The 14912-nt window shown below is 43.0% G+C and overlaps 1 protein-coding gene across 4 annotated transcripts in view; it reads right to left on the minus strand.

Annotated features, from left to right (window-relative positions):
* Positions 1 to 12321, minus strand: part of LOC133123749 (zinc finger protein DPF3) — a 50834-nt gene extending 38513 nt beyond the window's left edge. For all 4 annotated transcript variants that reach the window (XR_009708246.1, XR_009708245.1, XM_061234268.1 and 1 more), the window contains exon 1: positions 12251 to 12321. Coding sequence is in view for 2 of the 4 variants with exons in the window: in XM_061234268.1 (XP_061090252.1) it covers positions 12251 to 12282 (32 nt within the window). In the remaining 2 variants the exon portion in view is untranslated. The remainder of the gene's footprint in view (positions 1 to 12250) is intronic.
* Positions 12322 to 14912: the final 2591 nt, after the last annotated feature.

Genomic DNA, 14912 nt, shown 5'->3' on the forward strand with positions numbered 1-14912 from the left:
TCTCCCAGAAGTGTAATTATTTGTATGGCTGGTTGTTTGTCACAGAAGTCTTTCCCCGATTGTTTTGGAGAATAGCTAATAAAAACACACACAACCTTGTTTTTTATTTTTTATTTTAGCAATGCCAGTTGAGCATGCTCTGTTTCTAACACTGTTCTGATAAAGGCAAAAAGATGGATTAAAAGCAGCATATTAATGCATTTGAAAACTTCAAACACTTGTTACTGTCACTATGGTTGAGCATGTTACAGTCATTTCACACTGCTTCACATTAGATAATGGTTAATTTCATAAATTATTTTAAAAATATTTTCTGTGACAAACACCCAGCCTTAATTATTGCTTGGCTGCAATTATTAATTAACATTTAATATTAATAATCAGTTTGCTAATTTCTTGGGAGTTGAAATAGTGTGATTTTTGTTGTAATGATTATTTCAGTGCAAAGTTATTTCAAGATTCAGAGCCTGAATATCTGTCTCGCCTGCACCTTGGTTTACACCTGCTCTTTAGCGGCGGATCAATTTCACACAAATCGACCCTAGTTAATTGCGTCAACTTTAGTAAATTCAAATATTTTAGCAATACATAATTAGCCACTTATCTCCACCCTTTACTTGCACGATCCACCCTCAAATGCATATGCATTAAGGAGAGAAGTGCACCTTGCGATGATTCACCTAGATGGCACGCATACTGCGGTTCCAGCCCTGTGTGCCAGTTTCATACATAACACGCATGTTTCCTGGGCAGAATGCGTCATATGTGCGCCTGAAAATCGCCACAATAGGCTTAGTAAATCTGGCCCAAAGTCTCAGAGAACCTTTAATTACTGACAATATGTGTTTTAGCAGCTTTGTCTTGTTCAGAATGTTTACTGTTATCTTCACCAACAGATATTAAATTGCTAGGATGATTAACTGTAATTTCATACTAAAAGTCTTCTAAAAGCCATGGCTGACCTTTTAAAAACAGAGTGAATCAACATGTGATCTTCATCGAACACCATTTTGTAGCATATTACGGTAATTAACTTTTAAGTGCCTGGCAAAGAGGCTTTTATCAGCCCAATGGCATCAAATATGAAGAGGTCGTTTACACATGGTTTGGATTGCAGACATTTGAAGCCTCTTCAGATGCCCCTGTGGTGCATGACACACTCAGGGAGCATAGCTTAAAAGGTGTCCCAAGACTCCACGCACACACAAGCCGTAAAAACTAAGCAGAGCGGCCTACAGTTCCCAGGATGGCTCTATCTGTCAGATTGCCCCGCTGTTGTAACGAGATAAGAGGGCTTCTAGCTGTGTCAGGTAGCTTAGTCTCTTGTGGGACACGTTGCCACGGCTTTAGCGCCATTTCTGCTCAGCAACGGGTGCTCCGGGTGGGAAATCTCAGAAAAACCACAGCGATGGTGGCGGAACATACAAGAGACAACAACTGGAACGGCAGTCCCCAGCTTTGCTTCTGTGCGCGAGTTCCCATAGGACAGGCCTGCCCGTTTCCTCTAGGGCCCTGTCGGGTGTGCACTGCGTCTGCAGCGTGGCTGTTCTGTGCCGTGCTGACTACGGACCACTTCAGAACAGGTGTTATACTGATATTCCACTACAGTGCACCATTTCAAATGTGTGTAGAAGCTAGTGGTGTAACTTGCATCAGTTACATGAAATAGACTGACATTCAAAAATTGACTGAAACAAATAATATTATTGCGTCTCTAAGAAAGCAAAACTATGCGATGCTCAATCTCATCAAAATAAGGCCCTGCAAGTAAGGAGCATTGAGCCTAATGAAGGTAGCATGACCTTGATAGATTCCATATGCTGTCCAAATCAAATAGCTAGCTAATGTAGCTAACTGACACAGCGAACCCATTTTCATTGATTACTCTGAAAATACACCACAATGGTCTGGTATAAGTAATGAATAGGACTACTTCAGCACAATTTCAACACTTATTTTTTAAGAATGTTTTGCTTGATACTGTAAGCTTCCAGCCCACAGTAGGCAAACATAAGGTTGAACACATGTCAACTGTGTCAAACGGTTAGGCTATATTATTCAAAGCACCATAAATTAGCCAAACTGTGAATTTTATTCATCAAACATCCTTTCGCAGTTAACCAATAAAACTGGCCCAGCTAGCTGATAAGCACATTTGAGCCAAAAGCACATTGAAAGCAGGAATGAAGGCAGGCAGCAAATGGAATCTTGCAACGAGGTGGGGACAGGCATAAGTCTCTCATGGGTCAGGCATCTGACCTAGCCCTCAGCACAGCAGTTGCATAACAGGGAGCTCAGCATACTGGGAAATGTAGTCCTATCCAACAGCTTCCAGGAGGACAGTGAACCTGGATTTGTTGCCTCTCAAGAGCAAAATTATATGAGGGTGACTTGTAAAAGGCAATGCTGCTCTGACCCATGGTCACTGACTGGTTTGGGACAGGATGAGTTCAGATTGTAATCTAAACAGCCTCTGTTAGACATTAACAGAGCTTTATCACTGTCCTGTTGGTTCACAACAGAAAACCTCAGGCAAGCTGCATTGTACCTCGAAACACAAGCTTGTTGTAGTACCAGCAGGTCATGACATTTGTTCAGTGTCCTTCATTGACAAAACATGTTACCAAAGAACGGTATGTCTTTTAAAAAAGTGCACTATTAAGCAAACAATTACAGAGATCTGCAAAGCCTAAAGAGCTGAATTTCCAGATTTTTAAGGAATCAATGGGCTTCAATAGCAAAACAAGCTCGTGTTCCAGCAACCAACACAGGTCATGCTGTAGAGACTAGCTGCTCGGGGTATGCACCAGGACACAAGTAGCCTTAAAGCCCTGTGCAGGCCAGAGACAGAGGTGTGGCGCAGTGACCACGAAAAGCCCAGAAAACCAGCTCCTCCGAGGAACCAGGCCACAGCTGGAGGAATTTTTCCACATAAACAACCGTGACGTGAAAAAGCGCTGGACGCATCCAAAAGAGCTTTTCAGGCCGCTGTGCATGGAGTTCGACCATAGCAGATCCTCTCTCTGTCTTCGGCCTCAAGTTTAATTCAGAAGAAAGAAGGTAGTTTTGAAAGAGTGAGACTGTCCAGGGTGAGCTGCTCTGTGTTTACACTCCCAATAAAGGGAAATCCAAAACAGCAAAGGCAGCGGAACGCACCGGAAGGCACTTATCAGAGAAGCAGACAAGCTATCGCTGCAAACGTAGAGCCGGTCAGGTCAGAGTACCGTGCGCACAACACGCACTTTAAACAAAGGCGCTGTTTAGGCTATCTTCACTCTGTACTGTATTTGTAACTTCATTCTAATGACGTCGCCTGCAAGAATCGGGTTAAAAGTAGCCTACTTGACGCCATATAATTTCCTAAACGCTTTTTAGCTGTAAATCAGGACTACGCATCCAGCCCCGTCATTAGCGCTGAAGCCTTGTTCCTGTAAACAGACCGAGTCCTCCACCCAACAGGGAATTAATGTGCTGTACTGTACTGAAAACACTGTCATTGAATTGCAGCAACATGGCCGCACCATTCCAAGGTTATTGCAGTGTTAGGAGAATGCTCACCAACGCAAGACACTCCACATACTCCATGACCTTACCCTCTTGCACCCCATCCCCCAATCACCTACCTTCAACTTTATTTCATCCAGAATATATCACTCTTTCCCCCCTCCCACCATACTATATCGCTTTCCCAATCTCCCCCTTCCTCTCTTTGTACACGTGTCTCTTTCACTCCATCTCCCTTCTCCTTCTTCCATTTCCCAGTCTACCCTCTCTCACTCTCCTTGAATCTCTCTCTACCACTCCCTGTTCCATTCCTGTGTCCCCCTCCCTCTCTAGCTCGGTCTCTCTGGGGGATCGTACATGCAGTGCCCCTGTTACCTTCCCCCCCTAGTCTTGCCTGAGTTTCAGAGACAGCTTGGCTCTCCTCACAGTCAATCTCTCAGGCAAAGGGATCTTATCCATCAGTAATTGGCACTTCTAATTATACATGTACAGTGAACATTCATTATACATGCAAATTGTTTATTTGAAGAAATGGCTTTTTATTTGAGTACGGCACATGCCGTGAAAGCCGAAGCTTTCATCAGCACAATCTAATTTATTTTAATGTGAAGAAAATAAAAATATATACACAGCACGCACACGGTCTCCTCAAAAAGGAATCCTCAAAAATGAATGTGCTTTGCTTACTGTTACGAAACAAAAGCAAAAACAGCTGTGGCGTGACTGAAACCCTGACAGACTCCCCCAGAGTCCTCCTTCCTTCATCTCAGAGAGGAGCGATACACCACCTCTCAAGGCTCCACCTTTCCACAACTCAAACCGCTCAAACGACAGAGGGTTCCGTTTACCGAAAAACGCTGCCTCTTCTCAGGCAACGGGCACAACAAGCTTGCCTGCAAAGCTGGTAAAATAATTTTTGATTCTGGGGGCAGTGTGCGGTCACCCGAGGCAGGACGAGGGGGTGCTTGCCCTTGCAGCCCTTCGGACAGTGAGCAGAGTAGGAAGTGCGGGGGAGAGAGGGAACGGAGCGGTAATCCATCACAGTCCGGCCCCTTTTCCGTGCACCGGTATGAAAAAAATCAAAGAGGGAGAGATGGGGGGGGGGGGGGAGGAGGAGAGAGAGACGGGGGAGGAGGGAGGGGGGGAGGGGGGGGGGGGAAGAGGGAGAGAGAGTGTGCTTTCTCCACTCTCAGCACATTCAGGACAAGCAGGGAACCGCACAAACTCATTACACGCCCATTAATCCAATTGACAATTAATTATTTAGGGCCGATACTGCAAGGCAGGAGATGAGGTAAACTGGGCCCTTGAAACAGGCGCCGCCCTCCTTCTGCGTATTCGTTGTATCGATAAGGAGAAATATTAAATAGCAGTTGCTTAGAATTCGTAACTGACCACTGAAAGGTATGGCTTACCATTCTGCACCCGTCTTTAGCTTAAACCAATTTAAAGTCAATTCAACTGAGCCCTCATATACGTAGCAAGCATAAATTAATTAATAGAAAAGACAACAACAACAAAAAAATCAATCGCTATCAAAAGTCACAAGAATAACTCTCAAGGCGAATCGGCAAAAACAATGCCGGACTGCATGTTGACTGTTTGATAAGCAGCAGTTAGCCTGTCTTTTTACTTCATGTTAATCCAGTAACAGATAGCATCTGAAGAGTCTTGTGAATGCGTACCACAAATCTTTAACGCTGAGATTCTATGAGAACTCTAGAAGCCACAATTGCAATGCAACATGTATATTTGAAGGATCTTATCCCACTAAATCAGTGTGGTAAAGATACACGGTCTTCTGATGCAACAAAAAACCTAATTCCAGGGCACAAATGGCTGGATGGAATGAGAGCATACCTTAGCAGAGGTAACTGCTATTTAATTTGCTTTCATTTGAATCCTGGGTCTTACAAGACATGATGGAACTGCAGCATGTCAATAAAAGCCTGTCCCATTAATCTCGTCTCCATTAAGAAATGGCAACATTATTGATTTACTTTTTCCAATTTTTCAGATGGAATTTGAATAGTAAGGCCAGTGAGGAGATGGGGGGGGGGGGGGCATTGTTTCTTGTTTCATAGCTAAGACTGCGGACAATGCTGTCCCCGTCCAGAATAACAAAAGGCAGACTGACATGAAAGTACTTCCCACCGCTCAACTTTTCATTCTGACAGTCAAAGAAAGGCTTGGCAGTCAGTCGACGTTTACATATCGTTTCGTTGTGTGTTTCACAAGTCAGCTGTTATTCTCCTGTGAATGACAGGACATCACGAAGGTAGCTGAAGAACAGACAGTTTGTCAGCGCCGTTTAGCTTTTATCGCCCATCATACAAGTAAAGAATATCCTTCCCCACATGACACAGGGTTACATAAGTGCCAATACACTTGTCCAACAATGATTGAGAAGGAGAGTAAGTACTTTGCCTGAAACTATTCCTTTTACAGGCTGACAGTCTTATCCTCACAAATCACTGACCGTTTAAACCCGAATGTGCTTCACACAATGTCGGTCGCTCCGTCAATAAGCGTCGGCAGCAAACGGTAATCAGATTACTACATCCCTTATGATATCAAGAGCAGTGTGTGAGACGCCCCACTGACAGGCATAAAGGTGACCAGGCGAGGGGTCAACCCTAACATGCAAGAACCATGAATCCAGGCCCTTAGGGGTGGATAAAGTGTGTAACAACAGAAAGAGCTCAGTCTTTTGTGTGTGGGGCTTTTCTCAGGGACCCTCCAGAGCCACACATTTCCCTGGTAGACTAACAAATGAGCTTGACAGAGGGAGGAGGGGTTTGCGTGTTTTGGTAAGGCTTTTTGTCTTTCTTTCCATCTATTTTTCATTTTTCACACGTCACTGCTCTGATATTTGCATGATTAAAAACAGTCATCATTGTTTCGCTGCTTTAATTTATTTCTTGTTATCACTGTGTTGTGTATTACACATCCGCATCCCTGCTCCGGCAATACAATTCATTGGGAAGTACGAGCAATAAAGAATCATTTTAATTTAAATTGAATGTAATTTAATTGTGAGAGAGAGATTGATAGAAATAGAGGGAGCACAACAAGACTAGAGAGAGAACATAAGTGTATGTCTTTAGACTTTCCTCTGCTGGTGGTGCTGTGCAGACACCCATATGTCTACCCAGGTGTTAGTACAGGGGAGTTAGGATGGGGGGGCACCGGGGGCTCCGGTCTCTCTCTCTCACCTCAGGCTGCATCACAGGAAGCCACTGCGTTGGCATGGCAACACACTGGTTTGTGAAGCTGGCTGTATCCTGACAGTGCCCTGTCACTACCAAAAGCTCAACAGTGCCACATAGTCTGAGCTCAAGATAAGACAGTAGCCTGAGAAAATGTTTCACAAACATGGCTTGCCAGCCATAGGTCACTCCGGCAGGTGGCAAACAGACTTACACTCCACTGTAGATCAAAGTGAGATAACTGAAAGCTTCACGGAAAAACCCATCAAACCCCCATCCACAGGAAAAGACATGTCTCAGCTGCACACATCTGAACAAAGAACAGGGACTGCTGGCTCCTCAACTGGGAAACACTGTTGCACTGCCAAGTCATCTTTACAAACAACACACTAACCATTTATGAATGCAAGCATACATAAGACATGCAAACATGCACATTATACACACACCAACCCATAAACTTGTCTGAAATAAACAAATGAAAAACACAACTAGTGTGTGTGTGTGTGTTCATGCACACACATGAACATGTCCACATAATCATGTAGCGACACACTTGCATTATCCATTCATCCGTCCATCCATTTTCTAAACCACTTACTCCTGGTTAGGGTCACAGCACTTAGCCTCCATTATTGAACAGACATGAACAAACAAATAAAAACACATACCAGTGCACATCCACGCAAACATGCCTAAACACACGCATGCATGCAAGCATGTACACTTCGTACAGGTGCGCGCACACACACACACACTCATACACACACAGTACACTTGAGACACTGCACTTGATAGGAAAGAGCCAGCACAAACCGATGGACTGTGCATCACACCTTCATCTTAATGCCTCTGATGCAAAAACCATCAAAGTGGTCCACATGAGCAGGCAACATCCAATTAGTGTCAAGTGTGACTAATTAGGATCTAAGAAATGCATGAAATTAAGTCTGAAATGAAAGACTGTGGCTAATTATAGCCGATTGATATAGTTCATTAGTCAAAGCTTTTCATAGGGGCACTTTCTCCTCCCGCATACTCCAGTATCACTGATGAAAGAGCACCCAGAGACTCCTTGTAATGAAAAAGGAGGTCTCGCTCCGTCCTGAAAGATGGGCCCACGCTTAAGGGGGAATCAATGACAGAACACAAGAACAGTCCTCCCACTCACAGAACCGCAGCAGACAGACAGTGGACAGACATGCACTCGAAGGAAGTCTAAGATTTGTCCAAAGTGGGATTTGAACCTAGGCCTCCCACTTGACCAAAGACATCTTAACCAAATATGTAACCAGTCAGCTAAAGGCAAAAATCGCCCCTAGCCAAGGGCAACGGCGTTATTTCGAAATTGTCGGGGTAACCTGCTACGAAGCCTTTAGCGCATCTCGCTGTGCTTCACTAGCGAACTAGCCCAGCTACGCCCGCTACAGAAGCGTGGCCTTAAAGCACCGTCGCACGAGAGCTCGCCGCACCGAAGTCCCCGCGAGCCTCTAGCGACACATATGTGGCGAGAAAGCAATAACCGCACCGGCAGCGGTATGGGGGCGAATCTGGACGCGCGCCTCCACCGTGGGAGGAAGGATTCTCAGTAAGCCCCTCGGTGGCGTTGGGGCGGCTCCGCCTCACGTCGGGAGCAGATGGGACTCCCGCTCGCGCCCAGCGCCTCCGCTCTGCCGCTGCGTCTCCTGACAGATGGACCGAGGATCCCGGGATTCAGCTAATCTGCATTTCTCCCTCGCTTAAAGGCCCAGCAGCCCCGCTCCGCTCCCATCCCGAACGTAACAAAAGCGCCATCCGCCTCCCTCCTGGCCGAAGAATCGACGACGGACCAACCGTGTTATTGTGAGAATGCATGCGGTCATCTCTACACGGTCATCCCACCGTACACGTACACGAGGGTGAGATACCCTCTCTAGCCAGTGGCAGACCACTCGGCACGTATGACGACTCGTGAAAACATGCTTCCTAATGGCACTTACAGAGACCGCTTCCCTACAATGCGGAACTTATTTAATTCTGCTTGTTGTTAATCAAAATGGACACTGTGGTGGTTAGCTCTGCGAGGCTCTTTGTCCAGGTCAGGTTAAACATGAGCAAGAGCGGGAGCCAGGCACACCAACTTCACCGGGAACAGCAACAGCAACCACCTCGTCACGTAGCCCCCCTCCACAGGAGGTTGCTGTTCCAGGAAGTCTCTTATGTAGGAGAACCCCCCCCCCCCCCGTCTGGGGCTGGAAAACAGCTTGGGCGAAAATCGGGAAAACAGGAGATTGAATTCTATGCCGCGAGAGCGGTCTTCCAGTCCAACACCGGCTGGGCTTTTAAAACCCTTTTGGTCGGAGGGTTTTTTTTGCCAGATGGAAGACACTCAGTAGAGGCTCCTATAGATGCCAGATCTCATTCTCAAGGGCAAAGAGCCCTCTGCTCTCATTCTGACAGTGAGCTCTGATAAGGAACATGGATCTCTCTCCCTTTTTCTTTCCTTCTCTTTCTCCCTCTCTCTGCCTCTCTCACCCTCTCCGCTTCCCTCCTTTGCACTCTCCGGTTCAGCGCGAGGCTCTGGAATTCTGTAGCGGTAAAAAGAAAAACTCTCTTTTGTCACGGCCCTGAGAAAAAGCTCTATCAGTGTGGTGGTAGTGGACACAGCTATGGAATGCTTGCCAACACACAAAGCTCCCACAATGGAATCGCTTCTTCACCGAAGACGGTGTGAGCTAACACCATAAATTCCACAGGCTGAGATGGTGAGAGGAACTTGGAGCAGGAAAAGAAATATCAAACTCATCTGGTGCTCTTTGATCACTGAAATGAGGTTAGCTAAACAGTTAATATCACATGACTTACCATTTCACCAATATAGTGGACACCACTGTGCAATAACAAAAAACATTGGCAAACTAACTGTATTCTGAGAGAATCAATCATCGTTATGGACTTTTTATCTACAATATCTTGTCTTTATAATTCCTTGTCATTGACTGAATGTGTAAAGCACTTTGAGCTACATTTTATGTTTATTTTTTCTTATGGACCCTAGAGTGATATCCGTGGAAACGGCACATAGATGTTGATGGAAAAGCTAGCATTGGTGCACCGTTTGAAGCACAGAACCCAGTGCACAGACAGGCTGGGAGCTGTCTTAAACATTCTCACACGCCCTAATCGGTGCACACCACAGGATCGTCTCTGATCTCAATCTATAATCCACTGACTGTTTCTTCCCGGTATTTGCTTTCCTGCAACATGAACAAAAGCAACTTACTTCATGCAATAGTCGAAGAGCAGGGAGGGCTCTGTTCTCAATTATAATCTTTTGTTCTTTACAGTATACAACATTAGATGTATGACATCCATGTGCATTCTTAAAACACAATACTTCAGCCTGCCTCAACAACACAAATAACATTCTGGAAAATACAGGAACCGGTACAAGAATGTTTACCTATATTTTAAAAAGGAAAGCATGTATTTATTTATTAAGATAATGCAAAGGTGTTCAACAATGGTTAGGTACTCAAAGTAGTAGCAACAAATAACAAAAGTGAAGGAGCAGACACCACAAATAGGTGCTTTAGTAAATGGCTTGTAAAAGATCCCACAAGGTAGAAAACCTCTGCACTAGTTCAGCTCTCTGATTAAATGGCTCAGTAAAAGAATGTCACGGTTGCTGCAAATTTGTTTCCTTTTTAGATGATCTTGTGACAACTTAGTTTGCGACTTTACAACTGCTCTTTACAGATTTACAGTCTTGTTAGTCACAGGCACAGCGTCGGCCTATAATATTCTGCACTTCCTCACTTCATTATTTTAAATGTATGAAGCTGATAATGAGCACACTAAAGCAGACTGTGCTAAAAATATAAGATGGAAAGAAAAGAAAGAGCCTCAAGCAGAACATTGAGACCACAGGTGCCTAGCCTTTATAAGTCTCCCTGTTTATGTTTTTCCCCACGTCACTTTAAACGTAAAGAGGTGTCAACTCATGCACTGGCAGTCAATATATTCGTTTACATGACGTTGCATTTTCAGTGTAACTTGAAGAGTAGTTTTGGGGAATTTTTTTTTTTTTTGAATTACCAGTAGAGATCAGCTACTGGTAAATCAGCATTAGACTGTTCAGTTATAACATTCTAATCACATATTTGTGAGTATACACTTTTAACAATAACACAGCAAGGGTTACTTATTGTTAAAGCGTGTTAAAGTAAGTGATCAACATTTTCGATTTGTCAAGGATTCATACAGTTTGAAATTGATAAAAGATACCTTTACATTTTATAGCTATAATCACGAGTCTTGGTTAGCCTATTTGAAATAAGCTATGTAATAATTTAACCCAACGCTTCTCGTGAAATAGACACTATTCAAAACTGTTTAAATCTCAATTGTTAAGATGTCGTTATCTAACACCAAAATGCGCGTAGTAGGCTACTGGCTACTCTACACGAAAGGGAATCATGGAGCCTACTATGTTGCGGACGTCTTATTTTTATTCTCATGAAGTTGTCCCATAAAAATATCGAGTATTAGAATCAAATACTACTCCAAATCCCCCGTCTGTTCCCAATGGGCAATCACTTCCTCACACCAACATCATCTCCGTTTGATGCCACGTTTTGCCTAATGAAAGAGAAGAGCACCAAACTCGTTCGACAGTAGCAAATTATTTTAGCTACGTTCACTTCCCGCATACATACCTTCTTACAGCCTTGCCTACGAATCGCGCTACCGTTTTTCGCGAAATGCTGACAGTGAGCAAGCCACTGTTAATCGCGGTGCATATCGCTACCTAAACAACACTTTTCTTGTTCGGTTGCTTGAGTTGCATTTAATATAGCTAGCCAACCAACTTTAATCAAACGTTTCTGAGAAAAGCATTGATTTGTGCAAAAATTGCAATACAGGCGAATTCAGTGAAAGAGCTGGAGCTGGCAATAACCTTAAAGATTAATTAAAATGTAGCTAGCGCTAGTTACTCCCTGCTACAATATAGAATGAAAAATAAAACAATGCATTCATTTCTGCGGCTGGCGCTACATAAAAGCATTCGGTACTGACAACACTAAACAGCTCGTAGTGCGAGGATACATTAATGCATTTGCAAAAATATTTCAATATGGGACCGTCCTGAACACCGCGCACTGTGTGGAATATACTTTTAATCTATTTCCAAGTCCAGTAATATCCAAACACGATTTTCACTGTTACTGCAGTGCAACCGAGAATAAAAGCATCGAACGAACACAAATATTCTTTCTTCTGAACTCACGGTTTAATTTGCACAGTGCATCTTTATTGCATTCAAAAATAAAAACTATCTGGGTATTAGCTAGCTATCTAGCTAGCCAGACAGCTAGCTACCTATTTGCCCAGATGCATGTGGAAGAAATGTATGCATGAAAAAATATCCAAAAAGATAAAACAACTGTAATCGTCAGCTATACTCGTTTCACATGTGTCCTCTTCGAAGGTTGATCACAAGCATAAACACAAAAGTCTATATATTAAAAGTGTACTCAATTTTGTAAATTACTTACGCTTTGAGTGGATTCTGAATGACAGCCGCCATTTTGCCACACTGTAACCCAATATAGAGCAACTCCAAGTACTGAGGGGACCCTACTAAAAAAACATCCAATCAAGTGTAAGGTGCCCGGCTTGTTGGCCAATGTAATTCCAGTATTCTGAGTCGAGGCGTGGCCTGTTGGGTAAACTGTCAAAACCATTTTAAAGGCTATCTCTTTTGTACAGTACAGTGTGGCAACTGGGTGCCCATAGTTCTTAAAGAAGTAATTTACTCTTTTCTGCTTAGTTGCGGGTTATTATTATCCACGAAGTATCTAAAGCCAGGGACCGCCCAAACAGTTTACTTGGGACCAGTGGAGGAGGGGTCTCTTTTGGCCATTTTCATGCTTCTCTTGGAAACCCACCATAATCTAATTGGAAAAATAAACATGACAGTGCAGTTGAAATGACAGTTGTAGAGACTAATTAAAGTACAAGCAATAAATTGCACACACAGGAAAAACAAAATGAAAGGCACATCTTAGATAATGTATTTGTGTGTTTTCTAGTCATTTCCAGGACTAAAATAGAGTGTATGTATTACTTGCTACCGAAGGCACTAGAAAACTATGAAGTGATATGGTACATACATACCAACTTGTGCTCTCTACTTAAAACAGAATAGTTAATGAGACTTGCTGGAATTTGTGATATTGAACAGTGTTGCTAAATGCGTCCACATATTGCTGGTGGACGTATATGAAGATTTTCAAGAATGAATTACAAAATTATGTTGTAGCCTACAATTGTTTAGCATGATTGCTTAGTTCTATTCAAACATGTTGCAGTAGTATTTTCGAACTTTTCGGAAATTTGTTACATACACTGTAACAATAATGTTGCATTAAAAAACATTTAATCATACTTGGTGGCTGGTATTCTACCTCCTCATGGGTTAATCTACTACTTAAATGAAGACAGAGAACTGATTAAAAAAGCTGTGATGCCATCTTCTCAGACTGCCAGAGGGGCAATTTAGTCCACTGGGCCGGTAAAAATTCTGCCTTTGCAATTATCACCCACACAGATCTGGTCTTGCACCTTGTCTGGATGGCACACACATACTGCTGCTAAGTAAAACCTGTGAAGGCACCAAGTGAAATGCAGAAGGAACGGCCATACATGAAGAACGCTGCAAATCAGAATATATAAGGCAGACAGGCTTCTAACTGGTAGTGTCAATGCTAAATGCTGAATGACTACAAATACTGTAGATAGTACCTGGATTAAAGTTGGTAGATGAGGTGAGTACTGAGACAGAAAATGGAACAACAGACTGTTTTATGAGCAGGTGTCCATATGTCAATGCAATGGATTGATATTTCCTGTCTGGTTTGCAGTATGTGTGTACACCCACTTTGACAGCTAAATTTAGAATTTAGTTTGTGGTTTCTCTCTGTGAGCTCCACAGGAGGTGTGCTTCTTAAAATAAATGTCATACTGTAGATTCACTAGATAAATAGCAACAAAGTTATCCGTAGTGCTTGTAATTGTAGCTAATAGATCAACCTGAGCCAGCCATGTTTAATTCAAGACTGATCACACAGCTCCCCCTACGTGCTTGCTTTTTTCCAACTTCATTTAATTAATTCTATGGGAGAAATACTGTCTCTTGGTGATATGAACAATGCTGCTTTCCCAAAATAATTGCTACGGGAGGTTCCTTTAAAACATGTACAGTACATTGGCAATACATTGGTCATGACCCTTGCCCCAATTCCATTCTTTTGTCATTCCAGGAGTGACAGAGAAACTTCAATTGATTTAATCAGTATATTATATTTGCAACAGCTCCATAATTCCATATAAAAAATGCCCTTTATTTTTAAGTTTGAGAATTGCTGATACAGAATTCATATGAACATGATGTGCAATGTGCATTTTATAAGCTAAGTGAGAAGCCACTGTCCCTGTTTTAATTTTCCCTGAACTGAACTGAACTAGTACACTAGTCAGGAAATTTTATCCAGGGGTAACTTCCACAGGTGCAGGAATGCTACTGATTCTATGTGGCTCCTGATACGGTTTCAGGGGAAGAAGCGGTCAGTCTTGAACTCACAGAGCATTTGAAGGAAAAGCATGCATGGGTGACATACACTCAGTGACCACTTTATTTGTAGACATGTACACCAGCTTGTTCATGCAAATATTTAGTCAGCCGACCAAATGTAATGGAATGATTGTTGGTGCCAGACAGGGTGGTTTAAGTATCTCAGAAACTGCTGGGTTCAGAAGGGTTTGAAGTTTGAGTTTTACACAAGACCTCCTTTTATAAACATGTTTCCTACCGCTTATCAACTCTATAATAAGGTGGACATTTTCATGACTTTTTGTGGGTTGTTGAACAGCGTGTAAAAAGATACTCTATGCAGAGGCAATGTGCTTTTCCCACATTTTTGGTCTTCAGGTCCTACATTTCTTTCATTTCATTTACAATAAAGCTGATGACATTGTGCATTGAAAAATAACAATTACTGAAATGTGTCACAGTTAACGTCAAAGTGTGATGCAGTTGGACTGAAAGTTCTAACTCAAAGTTCTCAGTAAATGTAGAGTGGACCAGTTGGGTTATTTAGGTCGTTAAGGGGCTAGTTTAAAAAGTCTGTAGCACTTTCACAAAATTTGACAACAGCC

The sequence above is a fragment of the Conger conger genome, chromosome 1, assembly GCF_963514075.1.
Source record: "Conger conger chromosome 1, fConCon1.1, whole genome shotgun sequence".
NCBI lineage: Eukaryota > Metazoa > Chordata > Actinopteri > Anguilliformes > Congridae > Conger > Conger conger.